Source organism: Neopelma chrysocephalum, unplaced genomic scaffold, assembly GCF_003984885.1.
Source record: "Neopelma chrysocephalum unplaced genomic scaffold, ASM398488v2 Primary Assembly neopelma1_138, whole genome shotgun sequence".
In the NCBI taxonomy this organism is placed as follows: Eukaryota; Metazoa; Chordata; class Aves; order Passeriformes; family Pipridae; genus Neopelma; species Neopelma chrysocephalum.
Window position 1 is genome coordinate 3356789 of NW_020897800.1, and position 22599 is coordinate 3379387.

The window sequence follows — 22599 nt, forward strand, 5'->3', positions numbered from 1 at the left end:
TCATATATTGCTCCTGTGATCACAGGACTGAGCAGGAAATCCAAGGTGCTGCAAACCTTGTATGGCCTCATTCTGCCCCCAAACATGGACCTCCAGCTGCATTTAACCAAGAAGGGGGTTAAAAAGAGAAGGTTATTCCCCCTCTCTAGGACTTCTGCCTCAGTTCCTCACCTGCCCAAGGATAACATTTCTCACCTGCCCAAGGATAACATTTCTCACCTGTCCAAGGATAACATCCCTCCCTGCTGTGCACAACATCACCAGTTACAGTCTCCCACATCACCTAAGATTCCAGGGGTGTTACAGAGAAGATGGATGTCCTTTAAGGTCCCTTCCAACCCAAACCAGTCTCTGATTTTATGCTTCTATGAACGTGAAGGGGATGCAGGATGTTAGACGTGGGACCCCCCCCCAAATCCAGGAATGGAGTCGCTTCCCTGCCAGCAGGCAAGGTGGGAGCTTCACCAGGACAGTATCTCTGCCACAGCATCACCTTTCCTGTCGCAGAAGGGTAAAACCGAACCCTTGAAATAAAGGACACGCACGTGACAACAGAAAGCGGCGGTTTTGTCGTTCGAACTCGTTATTTCTCGCTAGAAAAAAAACCGATGCAAAGTGGGTTTCAATATCGAATGAGAGAAATATCCCTTTCGGTTCCGGGGGGGGGGGGATGGAAATAATCCCATTTTTCGGTGGAAAAGCGGCTCCTCCCGGGCGCTACCACAGCCCCGCCCGGGGAGGGGGGGAGGACGAGCTCCCCCCCCGCTTCCCCCGCGCTTGGTACGTGCCGATCGCGTCCTCCGGGTTACCATGGCAACGGGGGGAACGGCCGGGAATGGGACCGGGAATGAGCCGGGAATCGAGAGGGTGAGAGGGGATGGGATCCATGGGAGAGGGGAAGGGAATGAACGGGACAAGGGACTGGGGACAGGGAGAGGGGACAGGGGTGTGGGGACAGGGACAGGGGTGTGGGGACAGGGACAGGGGCACCGGGGACCGGAATGAACGGGATAGGGGACAGGGAGAAAGGACATGGAACTGGGAACGGGGACTGGGGATGGGGACAAGGGCAGGGGCTGAGGGGTTGGGGACAGGGGACCAAGAGAGGAGATCGGGGACAGAAGACGTGGGACAGGGGACTGGGTAAAGGGACATGGGAAAAGGGATGGGGACAGGGGACATGGAAGAGGCGATGGTGATGAGGGGACTGGAGACAGGGGACTGGGAGACAGGGCTGGAACGGGGGACTGGGGTGAGGGAACACAGGAGAGGGAACTGGGAGAGGGGACCAGGACAACAGACCAGTGTGAAGGAATCAGGGAAATGGGACAGAAACAGTGGATGGGAGATTGGAAAAGGGAACCAGGGTGAGGGGACAGGGGATGAGGACATGGGACCAGGGAAATGGGACATGAACAGTGGACAGGAGATTGGGAAAGGGAACCGGGGTGAGGGGACAGGGGATGGGGACACAGGACTGGGGACACTTCAGGGAACACACACACCTGGCCTGGCTTTTCTCCAGGGACTGAGGTCCTGCTTCGGCCCCCGAGGGACCTGGACAGGGGTTGCAGGCAGGGTCTCACCTCCCTCATGGACACTGTGGAAGGAGAGGCAATTCCCAGTGAGATTCCACCTTCCTTGCCCATCCCAGGCTTTGCCCTCCAGGCTGTGGGTGATGGAGCAATGGGCACAGGGGTCTGTCCAGCTGTCACATCTGAAAAATTAGGAATTATTTATCCCCCACGTGCAAAGGTGACACTCCCTGTGCACCTTTACCCACGTGTGTGCTGTGACTAACGTACCTTTTATCATAAACCAGCCTTTTCCCTCCCTCCCAGACACTTTACCTTAATGACTTCTGAACACTTCAATCAAATGTAAAGAAACTCTCATCCTAATTCAGAATGTTCCAGTTCTTTTCACTGTGTTGTTCCCTGTCACACTTCCTTGCTGATTTTGCATGTCAAGATGGTATCAAGTTGAATAAAGAGAACATCCAGAATTTATTTGAACTCTCAAAAGTTAACACATAACATCTTGTTGCTTTGTCTCAGCTTCATTTTCCTTTTCAAAAGCTGTTTATGCATTATTTATGACCACCAATAGCTTAAGGTAGATTTCATAGCTGTTGCTGCATAGGGACCTTGATATTAACTGCTTAATGAAACATGAGTGTGACAGATGAGAATAAAGAATTGTTGAACAATAAAAGCTCAAATTCTGAGCCTTAGCCAACAATAGTACCCACAACTGCAGCTTTTAATAAATATAATCATTATTATAAGGCCGACAACCTTTTTGTTTGCTCTGTTTTCCAAACACAGGGCTGGTGTAAATAAACCAGCAGTGCAAACCACAGCATGAAACCCTCAGCTCTGAAATACACTGCAGTGTTTTCTCCACACTCTCGCACCGTGAATAAAATCCACGTGCCTCCAAAAGTCCTCGTGCCGCCCGTTTTCCACCCTCCCAAATGGCAAAGGGGGCTTGTGAGGGAAGGGGGATCTGCCTCCAGCCCGCAGGACTCGGACTCGGACTTGGAGAGCCTCGCTGAGGAGGGGCAGGATCAGCTGGGGCTCCAGCAGAGGATCCTGGAGAATGAGGAGCTCCTGGGACTGGGGTCTGAAGAGCTGGACAATGACAGCCTGGAAGAGGACAGCCTGGAGGAAGTGAGCTCAGAAGAGACCAGTCCAAAGGGAACACAGAAGAATGGAAGGTAAGGCTTAGATTTCAGTAGGTGAGCAGAACAGTTCTGATACTTTCATAGAATCATAGAATCATAGAATCAGCTGGGTTGGAAGGGACCTCTGAGATCATCAAGTCCAACCCTTGATCCAACCCCGCTGTGGTTCCCAGCCCATGGCACTGATGCCACATCCAGTCTCACCTTAAAAACCTCCAGGGATGGAGAATCCACCACTTCCCTGGGCAGCCCATTCCAATGGCTGATCACCCTCTCTGGAAAGAAATTCTTCCTAATATCCAACCTAAACCTCCCCTGGCACAGCTGAAGACCCTGAGCCCTCTTGTCTTGCTGAGAGTTGCCTGGGAAAAGAGACCAACCCCCACCTGGCTCCCCCCTCCTGTCAGGGAGTTGGAGAGAGTGAGAAGGTCCCCCCTGAGCCTCCTCTTCTCCAGGCTGAACAGCCCCAGCTCCCTCAGCCTCTCCTCACAGCACTTGTGCTCCAGTCCCTTCCCCAGCCTTGTTGCTCTCCTCTGGACCTTGTATTCCTCACAATATACAAATGGCATTTCAAGACCAATTTATGTTGCCCAAGTGCTATTAAAGCACCTACAGACATAGTTTTAGAGGACCTACAGACACAGTTACACACCAAGATGTACTATTTCATCTTACATTCGTAATTACTATGCCCACTGCTCAGCATATCCTTGACTTTTATTATGTTGGGTGAAACATAAAATGACCTATGGCCGGTCCAGGAGGGTAAGATGGAGAAGAAAACATCCCTCACAAACCTTTGGGCAAGTTAAATATGAGTCACAGTTGCCCAGCTACCAGGAGGGACATCAGTTGTCCTGGGGGGCATCACCAGGGGTTGGACTTTATGATCTTTATGATCCCTTCCAACCCAAGACATTCCATAATTCTGTGACTCTCCAGTCACTGCTTGCAGGGAGAATTTGGAGAGCAAGACAAGAGAGAAAAAAACAAGACTCAGTACTGAGCCCTCTTCTCATTCCTTACAAAAGGTGCTGAACAAACCAGGCCACTTCTCTTAGAAAACTTACAGGCAAAAATTAATGGCTTGAATAAATGCAGTTTTGTCCTCATGGCTGTGTAAATCTGAAAATGTCCAGGGTTACTGTCAGCTTTAAACATCCTTTAGAAAGCGTTAACTTGGTACATAAAATGAAATTTAATTTGCTGCCGTGCACATGAAAGGTTTAACCCTCTATGAATTGGGAATAATTCTCAAGTTTAGAGGGATTAAATTAAACCCGAAGTAATAATAATGTGCAGTTTCAATTTAATTGTCTACTTAAAATAAAATGACAAACAAATGAAGGCTAAATGATTAATAGCATGCTTTTATTCACCTCCTCAACAAGCAAAATGGCCAGTTATTGAATATTTTATTGTGGGTGCAAATGATGTTAATTGTACTAGAAACATGCTCTAATTTTTAGTAATTTTTTTGACTGAATACTGCGCTGAATGTGAGGCTCTTCATTAAATGGAAATTTGATTTTATTTTGTTTGAACTTAGCCCAGTAAGTACTCCAACCCAGTCCATTAACCAGAGCAAATATCACAGCATATACATATAAAACCCCCTTGTACATCCATTACTAACCCTGGAATTTGAAGAGGAAGTGCTGCATCTGTTGTCTGCACACCCCACTTTTGTGGAGGAGCAGAGTCCATCTAACCTTCCCCTCCACTTGGGGCGGGGAGGGGGAGGAATAAAAGGTGCCCTTTTTGTCTGGGGGATGATTAGGGCTGAAGGGGCTCTTCACACTCATTTTGTCCCCGTGCAGTGACCCGGCCTGGAGCCCGCAATTGAGCCCCCATTTCAAGCACAATGGGGCTCTTTAGCATTATCCTCTGAATCACTGCAATTATATCACATATTTCTGTACTCATTTCCAAATGTGGTCGCCTATTTCTGTTTACCTGCAGTGCATGGCAACGGGAAATAATCATGTTTTCCCCCAGATAAATCACCTCCTCTCCAGGACACAGCACACCGGTGGTTACCTGAAATGAAAATAAAACATTATTTTGTTGTCAGGAGCCACTTGAAATACAGGCAAAGGCACGTCACTCATTTAAAAACGTGCATAAATGGTTTATGGAAATGTTAATAGGATTAACTAGGCCACACTTTGGAGAATCCAGCACATCAGAGCATTTATTTTAATAGGGGCTGAGGAGTCAACCAGGTTTCAGCCTGGTTGGACATTTCATAAATGTCACTCTGAAAGACTCATCATGGCAGTGCCCAAGAAACCAGGGCTGTACTGCAGGTCCAGTGAAATAAAAACAGTCTTAAAAGTTTTTTCCTCCCACGTTTCTTACTCCTGTTACTTCCTCCACATCTCCTGGAAGCCACTTTTTATGTATTTGGCTCCTGCAGTTGGTTTTCCTCCCGTTGGATCAGATCATAAATCAAAAATCGAACCAATTGTGGATTTTTTTAAAGCAGAGCATCTGTGTTTGCTTCATGACAAATGTAATTCAGAGCAATGATTGTTAAAAAAATAGGCAAACCCACAGCCCTTTCTTATTCATGTTTTTCTACACTCATCTTTTAATGAAAAGTTATTTTAAGTCTCTCACAGAAAGAGTTTTTTATTGCAGTATCATGGTGGTTCATAGGAACGAGAAGAGAAAATAAAAATACAGAGCTGGAGGCTGTTCCTGCTTGGACAGTCTCAAAAGGACACTTGAGAGAGTGATTTTACCAGGAATATCACTTTTATTTCACTCAGCAGAGTCTCTGCAGAAGGAGAAACACACATTGCCTTTTGTGGGTTATATGATTTTTAAGGAAACAACAGAAGCAATATAAGATATCACTTCAACTTTTAGCTGATTCTACCACTGCTACTTGTGATTTCTGTGCTGAATTTAGGATAATGATTGTATTCAACTGTGATCTGGATGTTAGACCAATTTATCATTCACTGGTAATGCAAATTAAAAATGAAGAGGAAGTCTTGCCTAAATTTTCTCCTAAAAAAATGTTGGATAAAACTGTTCTGATTCCAATCCCAATCACTCTATGCACTAAGTCAATTGGCCATATTTGCAGAATGTTTGTTGGCTCCAATTGCAAAATGAAATAATAAAGAATTTGCACAGTTTGTGCAGAATAATTGTGTGTTTGTTTTTTAAATAGGAAAAACCAGTCTGTGGACAAATATTCCAGCCTAAGGTACAATCCTAACTGGAAAAACACAAGAAGGGTAGGAAAAGCATCTCAAGCTGGAGGAAGCAGTGTGGACTTTTTCCAGGAGTCATTTTACCTCCATTCCAGTGGCTCCTCAGAAGAAAAGAGTCAAGAGGAGGCAAAACCACAAGATTCGTTCTCAGAATTCGGTTCAGAATTTTTAAGCTTTCCTGAACCAAATGTCCTGGTCAGCAATGAACCCCTTGGGCTCCAAACCAAACAGAAGGAATCTGGAGATGGTTTTCAGTCCAAAGATCGACCCCAAAGAGCAAAGAAAAACTTTGTGAAAAAAAATAAACAGACTTTAGGATTGCCCTCAGAGAGGATAAATTCCTATCTGGAGTTACACAAGAAAAAACAACAAGGTCTTCAAGAGCAGGTGGGTAATTTTTACATATTTTTATAAACTGAGGACTGTCTAGTGTTAAAATGCAATGCATGGTGAGGTTTGCAGAGGAGATGAGATTTGCAACCAGTCATGCAACTGATAAATTAGGATTTCCAGGGAGAATCTTGTTCCCTATGGAAGAATTGCCAAGTCCTCAGTAACAACCCCAGCAATGGCCACGTTACAAGCCCAGTAAAGCCACGTGTGTTCTTGGCCATGAAGGTGTCCCAGAGGTGATCTCATGCTAGTTTTTAATCTAGATAAAGCTAAAGAAATACTGGTTCTGCACTGCACCTTCTCAGTGGTTCTTTCTTTGCTGCCTCTGAGTTTTTCCTGCTTGGCCAGCATGAATTTGATGATGATGAACTCTGCTAATAGCAAATTCCAAGTCTTGTTCAAAGCAGAAAATACCAACTGATGGGATCACAGAGTGGCCTGGGTTGGAAGGGACCTTAAAGCTCATCCAGTTCCACCCCTCAGTTTACACCTTCCACTAGCCCAGGTTGCTCCAAGCCCCATCCATCCTGGCTTTGGAAACTTCCAGGGATGGGGCAGCCACAGCTTCTCTGGGAATTCCATCCCAGCCCTTCACCACCCTCACAGGGAAGATTCGTTCCCAATATCCCATCTATCCCTGCCCTCTGGCAGTGGGAAGCCACTCCCTGTGTCCTGTCCCTCCATCCCTTGTCCCAGATCCCTCTCCAGCTCTCCTGGAGCCCCTTTAGGCCCTGGAAGGGGCTCTCAGCTCTCCCTGGAGCCTTCTCTTCTCCAGGGGAACCCCCCCAGCTCTCCCAGCCTGGCTCCAGAGCAGAGGGGCTCCAGCCCTGGAGCATCTCCATTGTCTCCTGTGGATTTGCTTGGCCTTGTTGAACTTTCTGAGGTTTGCCAAGATCCCAGCCCAGATTTCCTCCTGGCCATCAGCAGCTCTAGAATCACGTGCAGCCCTCAGGTTTGAAGGGCCTGTGCTGTGAAATATCAGCCAACTTGTGTGAAGGATCAAGTGGAAACATAATTACAGCTCCTAATGAACCATTACACACGAGTTTGTTGCTTTTACTTGCTACTTACTGTGCATAATGGGAAGGTGGGAGTCATTGGATCGCTCCAGGAGTTGTGGGATAAAAAATTCTAAGCTTGGAAAACCGCTGGGACTTTGTGCTTGGAGTAAAACTTCTTCTCAGGGCTAATGAACAGTTGACACAACATTAGAGGGCATGTGGTGACTCCATTCCTCTGACAGGAACAGTGGACAGGCTTTCTTCTAGCAGGGCTATTAGGAGCACTTGTTTTCTTCCAGTTGTAATTTGGCTGATGGCAAAAATAATTAGTGCAGATTGCTGCTAATTAAAGCTGTGTTGATATGATTATGTTTGCTGTCCAGGGAGTTCTGAAAATCTTTCCTGTCTGAGTCTTGGAGCCAGGGATCAGGACTCCATTGTGTTGGCACTATTCAAAGATATGTAGCAGGGAAAAAGGGCTGTGATAGAAGATTTCCTTGCTGAAGGGGACAGCAGAGCTGTGACATGTGTTTCTTCCATCAAAAACTTGATACAGCCACAACAGCAGAGGGAGTGGACTCCCCATCCCTGGAAGTGTCCAAGGCCAGGCTGGAAAGGGCTTGGAGCAACCTGGGCTAGTGGAAGGTGTCCTGATCAAGGCAGGGGGGCTGAACTAGGTGATCCTTGAGGTCCATTCCAAGCAAATTCTGGAATTCTGGGATTCTGGGAGCAGCATCACCACCCATGTGTTTGCTGCACAGGAGGAAGCACTTACCTCTCATGTCCTTAATTCATTGCTCCATCATATTGAAAGGGGTGAAAGAAGACGTGAAGGAAGCATCTTGTTGGTCCAGGAGCAAACTTTGATCCCCTCACCTGGAAAACTTTACCACAAAGTGCAAAAACACTGAGGATGTGAAGAAGCAAACAAGCCACAGCCTCTGCTGAAGTGACCAAACTGTTGTTTCCTAAACTGGATTAATTTGAGCTTTGCAGGGGGTTGAAGCTGGTTTTATTGATAGGATATTTTTATTGATATGCCACTGGTGCTGTGGTAATGAAATAGTGTTTACACTGAAGTCAGTACTTTGGAGTTAAAATATTGGAGTTAAAACATTGGAGTTAAAACATTGGAGTTAAAATATTTGCAGCCTCCTTCTTGCAAAATTCCCCTGTTCTCTCTGTGCATGCGGGCAGCATGTACCAAAACATACCATAAACGGGGGCTGATCTGTATATTTACTAATTTATACAGCATTTTATAAAGCATCAAGTTCTTTGCAGCGTTGCCTGATTCTTAAAGAACCCGATGATGAGTTTCTTTGAGAGAGAGAGAGAGGGAAAGAGAGAGAAGTAGTGGCCCAATCTAGCTCAGCTGTGCTCAATCTGAGTTGCTTTCCTACCTCCAAGCCCCTTACTTCAAAGCCAGGAACATAATGTACAATTTTTTAATGGCTCTAGACCAAGGCACTCAGACTCTGTGTGCACTGTGCCTTACCTCCGTGTAAACACCTAATCAAGATTGCCTGTGCTTCAACAATAGCAGCCAAATGCAATTCGAGAACCACAAGCCTTTGAAGTCCTCACTGCAAAGGCTGGTTTTCTAGTCTGGGATAATGACATGCCATGATTGCTGTCTTTGTTGTATCTTTTCAGTAGAGAAGCAATTACGGGCCTCAATTTAACAGAATAGGCATTACACAGCTTATGATTCTCAAAATGCAATTTCATTTGATCATTTTCTCAATTTGATTGGTATTAATAGAATGGTTCACAAAAAAAAAAAAAAGAAGAAGAAGAAAAAAAAACGCTGGCAGAGGTTGTGTCCTGTTCCTCTTTCAAAGAGATAATGTAGAAGTATGTTTTACCTGCCCAGGAAACCATCAATGCAGTGAGTCAGTTGGTTCCACCAAAAACATCCTGCTGCCTGCAGAGCTGTGTCTTTCCACGGTTCAGGAAACCTGTGTGCAGACTTTTCATTTGCTTTATAATTTCTGCATTTCCATTTGGAGCAAAAAACCCACTTACCTTTTCTTTGTTGTCCTGATCTCTCACCCCCAGAGAGGCTCTGCTTCCCAGGAGGGTTCCACACTTTCTTCCCACTGATTTCACCACAGCTTCCTGGAAGGATTTCACACTTTCTTCCCACTGATTTCACCATTCTGATTTTGAATTCATGGTCCTCTTGGTCATAGGTATATTCTCAGTGCAAGTCCTGTGTGAGTCACCACCTGCCATGGTGACACTGCCCCACTCATCGAGGTCACTCGGCAGAATAGTTTGGAACAACACAAATATAAATAAAAAAAAATTAAAAAATAATTGTTTTCCTGCAGTTTTATAGATTAAGGGGGAAAAAAATGATGCTTTCAAGGAAAATGTTCATTATTGCTGCATTTACTTGGCAAAAAATGGTTCAAATCAGATTTGCAGCTCCCATCCTGTTCCCACATGAAGGTGTTCTTGTCTGGGAGCTTATTTTGCCAGGTTACATGTATTGGATGCTTTATTCCTGCAGCTTCCCCTGCCCTTTTCTCCCAGTATTACTGTGTTTTGCCATCTCTTTCTGCAAGACTTGCTCAGGCCCTGGCAGAGGGAGGGGTGTATCATCCATCAGTGCCTGATTGCTTGGCCAGGGATGGTTTCTGGTTGTTTTTCTGTCATTAGGTGCATCCACTCCTAGAAATGGAGCAGCCCAGACACTGGAGAATCACAAGGAGGTTTCTGTGCTGCAAACTTCCTGCAATTTTCTTTTCCTCTCTTCCCCTTAAAAGTAGAAGGAACACTCCCCAACACCACACCACTGTTAATTGGGTTTTTGCTTCCTTTTCTCTTTATTTTCTCTCATTTATTTTCTTGTTGCCTATTATATAATGCCTAACTTCAGCATTTTAGTTTTAATAGGGGGCAAATTATTGCTCGTTCTTTCCCCAAGACTTTTAAAGCCTTTCATTTCTTTGGGCTGTTGCCATAAACATTCTCAATTTTCAGGTTACAGATCCTAAAACAGTTGATGAGGAAGAACCACCACCCCAGACGGTGAAAAAGAAGCCTGAAGACAACCTGAAAGGACAGCAGCTCAAGGTTCCTTTTGGATAGAATTTAATAACTGAAATCTATATATAAAATCATTGAAGTTTGGATATTTAAAGCTGTCGTCTTGTTACTTTTAAAGTACTGATGACTGACAATAAATCCTTGAACATTTATCAATAGATAATCACCAAAATTTAGTGCATGTGCTTTATGGACTGAATATTTTTAAAGCAAAAGGGATCCCCAATGCCAAGGAATTCTGAGCTTAAAGAATCTTACCTATTTATGGCATTATTTAGTTGATTTATGACATTATTTAGTTGATAATAATGCAAAATCACAGTGGTACATGGTCATGTTTGATGGTTTATGAGGATTCTGAGCTAGAACTCAGTTATTGCTGCCTTATTTGTCCCCTAAAATCCCTGTGAAAATCAAAAGTCACCACAAAGCAGAAAATGTTACATGTAGAAGTAGTTGGACTCACCTCCTCTGTACACATAAATCTGTTTTCTGCTGGCTTTAAACCAATGCATTGTGAGTCTCTGGAGCACTGAAGAGACCAGGTTATGATCACTGATGAAAAAACAGGAGCTTCAGAACCAGCCAACTGTGATTATTTCTGGCAAACCTGGTTATTCTCAAGTATTTGAGGTAATCCAGGCACTGCTTAAATTCCCAGCTGTTCACACTGGAGGCAAAGCACAAACAGGATTTTAGGCTGCTGTTCATCGGGACAGATTTGGTTTATTTATGGAATTTCAGGGTGAAGTAGGGGCTGTTTAAATGGGAAAACTTTGGCAGCAGTGGCACAATGTGCCAGGACATGGATTGTTAGAGCAGAGGTGGAGCTGACAAATCCCCCCGTTGGCTGCAGGAGGCAGGATTGCCCAGGGCTAAAGCTTTCACCAAAACCCCCTGGTCTATATGTGGATTTAATTCCTACCATTAAGCAGTTATTCTGAGTGCATATGCCATGGGCTGATTGCAAGTGTTGCTGACAAAAGAACCCTGTAGAGACGGGAGGATGAAATGGAGGATTTTAGCCCTGACAAAGATTAAATGGACTGAGAATGGATTTGTGTGTTCCTTCCTCAAAGTGGGCAACACCTGAGGCTGTAATTGGAAAGGGATAAATCTTAAATAAACTCCAGATTTAGAGCAGGGCAGTTCAGCTCACGACAGCAGCCCTGGTGTGGTTAAACTCTGAAATTGTTTCTTATCATCTGGGTTATGTTTTGTGGGATACAGGCAGGGAGGAGGTTTAGAAATAAAATCATTCATATGATTGACATCAGTCTGTTCCTGCTGTGGATCAGTCTAATAGTGTGTACAAAGCCACCTTTCCCTGAAATTTGGGACAGTTTGCTTTGTACAAAGCCGCCTTTCCCTGAAATTTGTGATAGTTTGCTTTGTACAAAACCACTTTTCCCTGAAATTTGGGACAGTTTGCTTTGTACAATCCCACCTTTCCCTGAAATTTGTGATAGTTTGCTTTGTACAAAACCACCTTTCCCTGAAATTTGGGGCAGTTTACTTTGTACAAAGCCACCTTTCCCTGAAATTTGGGACAGTTTGCTTTCATTAGGGAACAAAATCCAAGAATTGCTTTGATTTTTGAACGATTTTCTCCAGTCCCCAGGGTTGGGAACAGGTAGTCCTGTGCATTTAAGGGCTCCTGTTGAACACCTGAACTGAAGCTCACCCCACTTTTGGTGACTTGTTTCAGGATCAGCACAATAAGTTCTCCCAGAGAGAGAAAACAAAACCCACCGGGAATCTCGATGGCAAAGAATTTCCAAGGAACGGCAGCCAACAACCACCGGGAAGAGCAGCAGAACCAAAGCCTTGGCACCACAATCCCCAGCAAATCCCAGGATTTCAGGCTGCTCCCAGTGTAGAGGAGCAGGACAAGAGCACTGCCCTGCAGGAATGTCTGCATCCCAATCCTGCTGCTGGCCCTGATGCTGATCCAGCAGCAAAATCCAACACTGGCTTCAATAATTCCCCAAATTCAAGACATTTTGTTAACCAAGGCTTTCCCACATCTACCTGGCCTGTTCATCCCACATCCCAGCACTGGAACCCAGCAGACACCAGCAAGGAGAACAGGAAATACCAGCAGGATTCTCCACGTGGAATTCCACATTCACACCACCACATCCCCGGGCAGCGTTTTGCAAGTACCAGTGGCCAAGAAAATCCGAAACAGAGGAATATTTCATCTACTTTTAATGGCAGTTTTCCAGAATTGAAGGATCAAATCCCGCTTCAGGACTGCAAAAAACACATTCATGAGGATAAAAGGTACCAGAACTATGATATCAGTAGTTTATGGTAAGGATGTAAGTGTTGAAAGAGTATTATTATAACACTGTGATTGCCCAAAAAATATAGAAATGGACAATAAAATGCTTTAAAGCCTGAAGTATAAAGTTATTCTGCTACAAGCCTGCAGATTATAATAATAATAATAATAGATTATTATTAATTTAAGATTCATTGTAGCTACTGATTTTTAAATATGGCATTGGCAAAGGACAGTTCCAGGCATAGAACTTCCCACAGCTGGAAGTTTCTAGAAGGAAAAGTTTAAAATACAGATAGGAAAGAGAATTGTGCATAAACCAGAGTCAGTGCAGTGCCAATTCTGGCTCCCTCCCTGTGGGAAAGAGCATGAAAATCCTCAGCTATGTAGGATTTCTTTCAGTGCTCAGTGGGCCTGACCCAAAGCCATTTGAAAGCAGCTTTCCTTGGCTTTAGGTAATTTTGCATCAGGCTGAAAGTCTCCCCATCTATAGTTTTTTCCATTTATTTTAAGCAGTTTCCATACACTTGGGTGCAAGCAAAGTCAGTCATTGTGAGATCCCCGTTTTTCCATCTTCATGCTCCCAGTATATTCCACATGCAGGTTGCTTGTTGAGCTTCCTGCTGTATATAAAAATATATGTCATAAAATATAAATATATATAATAATATCAATATATAAAATATAAATATAATATAAACTATAAAATATAAATAGAATATATAAAATATAAATATAATGTAAAATATAAAATATAAATTTAATATATAAAATATAATATAAAATAATATATAAAATATAAATATATATAATAATATAACTATATAAAATATAAATATACTATATAAAATATAATACATAAATGTAATATATAAAATATATATAAATATAATATTAAAAATATAATATATAAATATATAATATTATATTAAAAATAAAATAATAATGTTCTATATACATAATCATACATAACAAAATATATATTTATAAAATTGTGAGAAATATTTACTTATAGAAAAATAAATTTATATAGTAATATATATTATAGATTATAGATTATATAAATAATATAGATTATATATAGATAATCTAGATATAATATAGATATATAGATTATATATCTAGATATATAGATATATAGATATAGATAGATATATAGATAGATAGATTATATATCTAGATATAATATAGATATCTATATATAGATATATCGATAAATATATAGATTATAGATTATATAAATATATATCTCACTTTTTAAGGCCTTCTCAATCTTTTGTTCCCAGCTCACCACCAGCTCCTTGTGCCACCTCCAGATTCACCCAGCTGATGGAGCAGCATCTCCCAGGAATCCCTGGTTTGGCAGGAACTCACTTTGCTGACAGGTGGTTGCTCAGCCTCCTCCCACCTGCAATCCCACGGGTTCCAAGTGGTTCCCAGGGAGATCCAGAGGCAGGTGGAGGAAACCCACTGACAATGAGCAGGAGCAGCTCAGAGGGACATCTCACACAAACGAAAAAGCAAACCCAGCCTAAAGTCAGCAAGAAGGTAAGAAAAAAGCTGTGGATTGGATGGTTTAACATTTCTGTTCCCCCTCTGATTAATTTTTATTTCTTAGTAATCCAAAGTTCTTTAGGGAAAAAACAAAGTAGGTGTACAGAGGAGGTGAGTCCAAATTATTCTACCTGTAACATTTTCTGGTTTGTGGTAACTCCTTGATGTCCTCAGGGAACTAATAAATCAGCAATAGTTGAGTTCTACCTCAGAATCCTCATAAACCATGATGTTCTCAGGGATTTTAGGGAGCAAATAAGGCAGCAGTAGTTGAGTTCAACCTCAGAATCCTCATAAACCATCAAACACTTCATTGGTATAGAAAACACACACACCAGCTTGCCCAGAGCATTAAAAAAATCGTGGGACAAAGGTAGAAACAGACACTAAAATAATTTAGTCCAAAGAACAAGGTGATTCTTCCCCTGGACTCAGCACTGGTGAGGCCACCCCTGGAGTGCTGTGTCCAGCTCTGGGCCCCTCAGCTCAGGAAGGACATTGAGGTCCTGGAGCAGGTCCAGAGGAGAGCAGCGAGGCTGGGGAAGGGACTGGAGCACAAGTCCTATGAGGAGAGGCTGAGGGAGCTGGGGCTGTTCAGCCTGGAGAAGAGGAGGCTCAGGGGAGACCTCCTCACTCTCTGCAACTCCCTGACAGGAGGGGGGAGCCAGGGGGGGGTTGGTCTCTTTTCCCAGGCAACTCTCAGCAAGACAAGAGGGCTCAGGGTCTTCAGCTGTGCCAGGGGAGGTTTAGGTTGGATATTAGGAAGAATTTCTTTGCAGAGAGGGTGCTCAGCCATTGGAATGGGCTGCCCAGGGAAGGGGTGGATTCTCCATCCCTGGAGGTTTTTAAGATGAGACTGGATGTGGCATCAGTGCCATGGGCTGGGAACCACAGCGGGGTTGGATCAAGGGTTGGACTTGATGATCTTGGAGGTCTCTTCCAACCCAGCTGATTCTATGATCCACCATCTCTCCCCGTGTCACTTGGAGTCCTGATGAGCTGCAAGGACACAGAGAGCAGAGTTTGTCCCCAAAGTTCTCAGGGATAACCTGATTTAGGAGCTGTTTGGGTCTGCCAGCAGGCAGCCTGGCCTCACATCTGAGCACACCCTTATCCTGCTCAGGCTCATTTGCTGGCCAGCCCAAATCTCCTGCTTTCCAAGGGATTCCCAGGGAACGGCCCCAAACTTGGAGGATTTGTGAAGCTAACGGCATAAACACGGTCCCAAGCCTCCTGATGATCCCATTTGGGTCTTTTTGTCTCTTTTTGTCTCCTCTGTGTGCCCAGTTTCACAGTGGAACCAGTTAACACGGGTACAGTGGAACAGCATAAAGGGATCCCTGTGTGTCCATGACAAATTAAACGTTTAAGAAGTTTGCTCCAAGTCTCGGGGCAGACAAACTTAAGCTGGAATAATTATTGCTGTGTTTCATCTGTGTCTTGCTGCTTGGATGCCTCTAAGAAGAATTAGCAGGATTATGATAGCAACTGAAGGGCAGATTTTCTTCCCTTTCTGTTCCCCTGAGCTCAAACCATTGCTTAGATCCTGTATTTTCAGTGGTTTTCTCACGCTTCATATGTGAGGAATGCCCAGAGAATGAGAGTGTTTGTGTCTCACAGGAAAAATCCAGCTTTTCCTAATAAACAAATGCAGTTCAACTCATCATGTGAAGTGAGAAAACCCTGATTCTGCTGTAGACAGCTAAAGGATTAACTCCTCACAGCAGCTAAAATTAAAAGTTAGTCATTTATATCATAGGGGTAACTGAGAAAGAAACCTCAGACAGAAAATTCAGTGCATAGAATTAGTTTCTCTGCAGTTGAGTTTAACCTGAACACGTGTTTTCAATAAATGCATATTTTACTTGCATATAGAAATGTCTTGGTGCTTCTCCTTTTTAATCTGTGATTAAAATTACTACAGAGCTGATCATAAGGAGGAGTTTTTAAAACATAGTTCGCTTCTAAAAATTAATCTGGTACTCTCGAAAGAGCACTTTTCCTCAAAGTTTTTATTCAAAAAGCACTTTGTACTAAAGAATCTTTTTATTAAAACATTCTGGAAGCATTGGGGTCTTTGCATAAAGAAGGATTGAAGTGGCATCACCCATCACTCTTCTCTTCCCATACACTTGTGAAGCTTTTGCTGTGCTCAAGGCATGGATTTTTCAGCTGCCTGTGGATAATTTTCCATTGCAGTTTGGAGAACAAGGAAAGGTTATTATTACTATCACTATCAACGTTTGCCTTATTTTTTTACCACCAAAATCAGGTACTTTTATCTGCTCCTCTTATAAGAGACTCCAAAGGAGGTGTTGTGACAGTCAAAGGGGTCACTTGAAGCTGTTTAAAAATAAAGCTCACAAGAGGTCAGTTTTGACTGAGAAATTACTGTTTTGTGATTCAGATAATTGGCAATTTCCCACCAAGATTCAAAGGAAATACAGTGTCCTTTGCCTTGTGCAATTAGCTCAGTCTTGTTGGTCACTTATTTAAAATGAGACGTGCCAGGGGTAAGGCTGAGACCCCATTTGAGCCCCGCTCCTGCTTTAATTATTCTCTCTGTGAACCCAGAGGAAGGAAAAATCTGTCACTGCTGTTTGTTTTTCAGCCATGTGGCCCAAAAGTCTGCATAAACCTCAATGTGAAGCTTGGGGGCCTTGGACCTGACTATGAGGCAATCAAAGAGAAAGTGAGTAAATCCCTGTTGCCTGCTCTGCTTTTCAACTGTGCAAAGTGATTTTATAGGCAGAAAAATCACTGCTGAGAAGCAACTTGTGGTTTTTTGATGCTTCATGTCCTTGGCTCTGGGTCTGCCTTGAGATCCTAAAGGGAAATTCAGGTAGAAGGGAAGATAACTAGGTAATTTTAACCCTCTGATTTTGTAGTTCCAGAAGCAGGGAGTAGCTCACAGAATTCCTCAGCAAATTATCCACCCATGTGACTTGAGTTGCACTGTCCTTCCCAGTGCTGAAAGTGGAATTCCCAGTGCTGAAAGTGGAACTCCCAGTGCTGAAAGTGGAATTCCCAGCCTTCCAAGTGGAAGTAAAACAAGTTGTGTGAACAGGAGCAAACAGCTGGATGCACATTTATACCCTGCTGAAACGGAGACAGATTGTTCAGAACACTCAGATGTCACCTTTCTGCTCAGCTCTATCCTCAGCCCAAGGAAAAGCTCTTAAAAATGAAAAGCAACTGAAAAAAAAAAGCTGTGCCATTTATCAGGGTTTCCTGTTGTGTTCTGCTGAGGGGGGATCAATGGCCTGGCCAGGTTAAACAGCAGCAGAGGTGTAAATGGAAGGCTTGGTGGAAAAAGTGGTTCATTGATGGATCCACTGAGACATTCAATGACAAACCCTTTTTTCCCTTTTTTTTTTTTTCCAGAAGCAGAAGTTAAAGCTGCAAAAGGAATATTCAAGGCAGATTAAGGAATACAACATGAAAAATATTACTTTGGTTCCGAAGTTACCTGCAAAACCTCAGGTCACATCTTCAGTGTCGAGACAGAAGGTAAGAACAGATTCCCTTTAAAATACACCCAGGGAGAGATTCTGGGCTTTGCACAGAGGAAAGGGAATAAATTTAACTCAGAGTAGGCTAAAATAGTTTCTCCACTTTGATTTTCCTTTTAACAGCTCCATGAATCACAGATTTCCTCTTGTTAATTATTATCCACCTGCCCCTCAGGCTCCCTCCCAAAGGTGCCCATCAGTTCCAGAGCTACAGTAATTACTCTGATTTTTCAAGCCCACACAACGTCACTTCAGCCTTCACTGGCCTCCAAAAACAGCTCAAATGAGCAATGAGGGACTCCAGGGCATTGCACCCACACACACAAATCAAGGGAGCACCTTTTCCTCATTGCAGGAATTAAGAAAGCTCTGGAAATAACATATTTTGACCCATCAGTTCTGCAGGAGCTCACCTGCCTAGGGAGGGAGAAAGGGACAAAGGGATCCCTGCAGGCTTCAGGAACAAAGTTGGGGAGTTTAATGTCAGTTGAATTCCTCAGTTACTTGTGTTTATTTCCAAACTTCACATGAACCACAAAGTGACAAAACTGAATTCTCTGGGTGTCAGAAGGGCTTTGGATTCCTTCAGAAGGCTTCCCAAATACACTCTTTCACCAAGAACATGCAGCTTCCACTTGAGGCATAACAGGTGTTGTCCCAATTCTTGCAACAAACACAGACACCAAAAAACATCCCAGGTTAAACCAGGGCTCTGTCAGATCCAGGATTTCTGCAATCCTGTTCCCATTCCCTCTGCAAGACAGCCCTCAGGTTCCAGACATCATTCCTTATTATTGGACACTGGAAAAAAATGTTTATAACCTTAATGGACTCATGTTGCTCTTTCCTTTTTAACAGTAAAACAGTTTCAGTGTCTGAGGTGGCTTCCAGAGTGTCAGAAAGCAAAACTCCTTAGGGTGGGTGACTTGGCAGTCACCACTGAACCTTAAAAACAACATCAGGAATTAGGGGAAATATTAATTTGACTCAGCATAAACCCACCTAAGTGTTCTTGGAAATATTGGTCAGGTTTTCTCCCCATCAGTTACCCCAGTTGTCCTGTTTTTAGGCACTGGAATATGCCAAGAAGATTCCAAGGCCAAAGACTTTCATGACAAGACCATCAGACAAAGAGGTGAAGGAGGAAGTTCTGTCCCAGACTCCAGATGGAAGCAGCTTCCCCAAAATCCCATCCCTGGAAACTCTGCGGAACAGACACGAGAAGGAGAAGGAGGCTGTGGCTGCTTTCAAAGCCCTTCATATCCTATAAGGGATACATCTGAAAACATTTGGGATATCTTCAAATCAAAAATACCCAAACTATTTAATGATGAGCTCTGACCGTCACATATTGATTTACCAGCCCACTGAAATATGAAGTGGCTCAAGTTTAATCATTGATAAATTTTGGACTTGGTTCTATCACACCTTTTTTTATTTTAAATAAAATAAACCTATGCATATGTAGCATTTTAAATATGGTCTTCTCTGTTACATTTCTTTAAAATAACTGATCTAGCAGTTGCATCTTTCAGACTAATCAGCTGCTGGCTTGTCAAAGCTGGATCATTTTTGGACACGTCAAACACATGGACACATCTACAAAACATTAAAAATGAACTTCTGTTTCATAGGATGATCTTAATACCACCAATATTTCTCTTTTTGAAGTGCAGAGGAGATTTTGGCAAACTGTCCAGAAACAAAGCCAAAAATAAACCATTGCTGGTGGGGGAAAAAAAACCAAAAATATGCACCAAACTCAGCAGTTGGTAATGATACAATACTAATTATTCAAATATTACTCTGTTATTTATTAGGGAATAGTTGTCACATTAGGACCAAAATTTTGAAGCTTCATCTGGGACAAGAAAACTCCAAGCAAGTCCTGGCTGAGCAGGCAGACTTGTTATTAGCCAGAAGCAGTTGGAAAACGTATTGAGCAACTAAGGATAATTGAGAGCTACATGTTGGAGAGGAAACAGCTTTTAACAGATTAAGTCCATAAAAATAACAACAAACAGATGGGTTTCTTACGGTGGTTCCATTCCTTTAACTTAGTAAATTATTAATTAAGTCAGCACGTGAAATGTGATTAGAACTCACAGCAAGGGAATTTTGACTCAAATCTCCAAGAAAACCGGTTGGTTCCAAGGCAAATAAAGAACCAACCACCTTGTGATTGTGTATAATTGCTTTGTCTGATTTATTAGGTCTCTTTTTGTCTCCTGTTGAGCTGGGCTTGGCAGCTGGAAGTTTAGGACACACATAACATTTGGGGAGAGCTTGGTGGGAGAACACTTTGCAGTGTGGGGAGGATGCTGTGGAAGGATCACCCTCTGAGATGGGTGAGGCTGCAGGGGGGATGTTTGGCACCTCATGGAATATTTCCACTTCCATCCTCTGCCTCAGCCTCCCTTCTCCTCACCCTCAGGCACTGCCTGTGCCCTCTCTCCCTGTGGAAGGTGGTAAAATCCCCCCATCCCAGCTGGAAAAGCGGTGCCATGCTCTGCCAGCCGCTGCTCTCCTACTTTTCATTTTTAAACCAAATGGTAGCACTTGGGAGCATTTCTGCTCAGGGAACCTCAACTTGTTGTTTCTGCTTAAAAGTGATAATCCCCCCTTAATACAAACCTCAAGTGCCTGTTTTAATGAAACCTTCAGATGAATATCAAAGAGCTATTTACTCGTATCTAATATTTTAATTAGATTATATTCTCAATTTAACCCATTAAACCCCCTTTGATGATCTCCATGTTTAGTGTTTAGCCCCAGATGCTGGAGGTAATGAATATTGGACCTTTGATTTAATGAGAACTTCTGCCTTTCCAGCCTGACTCCCTTTGTATCCCCCCTTTTTTTATTTTCCCAGCTATAGAATCCGGTTAATTGAAGAAGTCTCTTATCACCACACATTAAGGAACCTAAATTAGCATCCCTTTTCTGATTAGAAAATGTGAGCAGACATTTTCTCTTTGATCTGAGGATTGAGTTGAAGTAGGCAACAGCCCCCTGAAAATGAGCTGATGGCTTTATTATTTGGCTGCCATGCAGATGCACCCATGTGGTGCAAAATGCTTAATGTCTTAATTGATCACCTTCCTCCCTATCTGGCATCCCCACTACCTTTTTAGAGCTCCCATAAATTAGGGGGGAATCTCTCTGGGTGTGTGTGTTCCTTTGGGGCTTTCTGAAGGAAACAATGAACTTCCAGGAAGCATCTCAATACTAAAATAAAGGCCTAAATACTAAAATAAAATACTAAATATACTAATATACTCAACACTAAAATAAAAGCCTAAATACTAAAATAAAATACTAAATATACTAATATACTCAATACTAAAATAAAAACCTAAATACTAAAATAAAATAAAATGTGATGCTGCTCCTGGGGGAGGTTTCTTTATAAACACTGATCATCTCACAAAAATTCGGAAAATCTGTTCATTGTGGGTTTTGTTCAGGTGGTTTTTTCTTCCCAAAATTTGCAGCAGAGGTGGAAAGAAAATCTTTTTGATCTCCCCTGATACCAGCACACGTTTTTTTCCTGCACCCAGCAGGTCTGGTGGCACAAAGAGGGACCACACAAGTAAAAGATGAGCATCCATCTGCTGGAAAGCAAAGGCCAAACCTTGGTGTCTTTCAGAGCAGGAAGACAAGGGATTTCAATGGGAAACAGGCCTTGAATGTGGCATGAAGTGTTTGAGAAATAGGCCTTGAATGTGGCTTTAGGTGTTGAAGGAGGGGTTGAGCTGGAGCAGAACCTGACTAGCCTAGACTGACTTTATTTTAGTTATTTTAATTAGAGTAAGGGCAGTGACTTAGGTATCAATTTGAAAATAAGAAATAAAGCATTTTTTGATAATATAGGTGTTGAATTGTCCTTTTGATTTTGATTCAAATTGCTGGGAAAAGTGTTTCACTCAGATAACTAAGGTACTTCGGTTATCCACGGAGAAATGTATGTAAATTTGTATATAAAAAATGTCTGCTGCTCCCATGGTCCAACACGGGACAGAGAGGCATTTATGTGCATCATCCCATGGAAATTCCCAATATTTACTTGGCAGGCCCTTTGTAGGGCCATAATTTCTTAATATTTTAGCTTCTGGGAGCGTTGCAGCCCCAGGAACCTTCAGGGGTCAAAGACCTGGGGTCACTTCTTGAGGGCAACTTTGCTCAGTGACATCAGCACCTCACCAAAGGCATGGACAGGCTGCTGAGCCCCCAAAAAAAGGTGGGTTTATCAGTTAAAAACATCAAATAAGGCACAACCTCAAAGCCACGTTCCATCATCACGTCTCTAAAGACAAAAGGGAAACCAGACAAGGTTGTGTCCAACTCCTGCAGTCATTAAATACTTGAACAAGCTCAAATGTCCAGCAGCCCACAAGCCAAGCATTTGGTTGTTATCAACTCCTAGTAGGGTAAATTCTACAATAAATTACAGTGGCACAAAGAATATGCCCTTTTTTAAAAATTATTTTATTATTTAGCTTGTTTATTTTATTATGCTTTTTATTTTATTGGTTTGCTGGGTTTATTTTATCATTTTGCCCAAACCTGAGTGCTTTCTGCATGATGAAAAGCAGGAATGTGAAGAAAGGAGCGACTCTGGTCTCCCAAAAACATCCTTTACACTCACCTGACTCGACCAAGTATTGCTACAACTGCATTAATCCTGCGAGGAGCTGCACCCACCCCTGGCAGTGGACCTGGAAGGGTCTTATCTAAGTTTATAATTCCTTAGAAACAAGATAAATCCAAGACAGAAATCAGCCACTTTTTAATCCCAGTAAAACCATCCAAGCAGGAGTTTGCAGGTAATTAAGGTGGTGCTGTTTGTTATTGTGACCAGAAGAGAGGAAGAGCAAAGTCA

At 42.8% G+C, this 22599-nt stretch overlaps 1 protein-coding gene and 1 long non-coding RNA gene across 5 annotated transcripts; one reads left to right on the forward strand and one right to left on the reverse strand.

Annotated features, from left to right (window-relative positions):
• The first annotated feature begins 621 nt into the window (after positions 1-621).
• On the forward strand, positions 622-19194 carry JHY (junctional cadherin complex regulator). 2 transcript variants are annotated; one of them, XM_027699448.1, is made up of 9 exons: positions 622-780; positions 2328-2719; positions 5871-6300; positions 10299-10391; positions 12073-12650; positions 13938-14199; positions 16817-16897; positions 17590-17715; positions 18787-19194. In XM_027699448.1, the coding sequence occupies exons 2-9, from the start codon at positions 2364-2366 to the stop codon at positions 18985-18987; spliced, it is 2127 nt and encodes a 708-aa protein (XP_027555249.1). In that variant the 5' UTR covers positions 622-780; positions 2328-2363; the 3' UTR covers positions 18988-19194. The 2 variants fall into 2 exon arrangements, with proteins under 2 accessions (XP_027555249.1, XP_027555248.1); XM_027699447.1 differs by lacking the exon at positions 622-780 and adding an exon at positions 808-867.
• LOC113975453 lies at positions 4059-11070 on the reverse strand. 3 transcript variants are annotated; one of them, XR_003536826.1, is made up of 4 exons: positions 10831-11070; positions 9176-9268; positions 8083-8191; positions 7202-7755 (listed from the first exon to the last, which is right to left on the reverse strand). It is a non-coding gene; the product is annotated as an uncharacterized LOC113975453 (long non-coding RNA). The 3 variants fall into 3 exon arrangements; XR_003536827.1 differs by lacking the exons at positions 7202-7755; positions 10831-11070 and adding an exon at positions 4059-4726 and having other exon boundaries at positions 9176-9406; XR_003536825.1 differs by lacking the exon at positions 10831-11070 and having other exon boundaries at positions 9176-9406.
• Positions 19195-22599: the final 3405 nt, after the last annotated feature.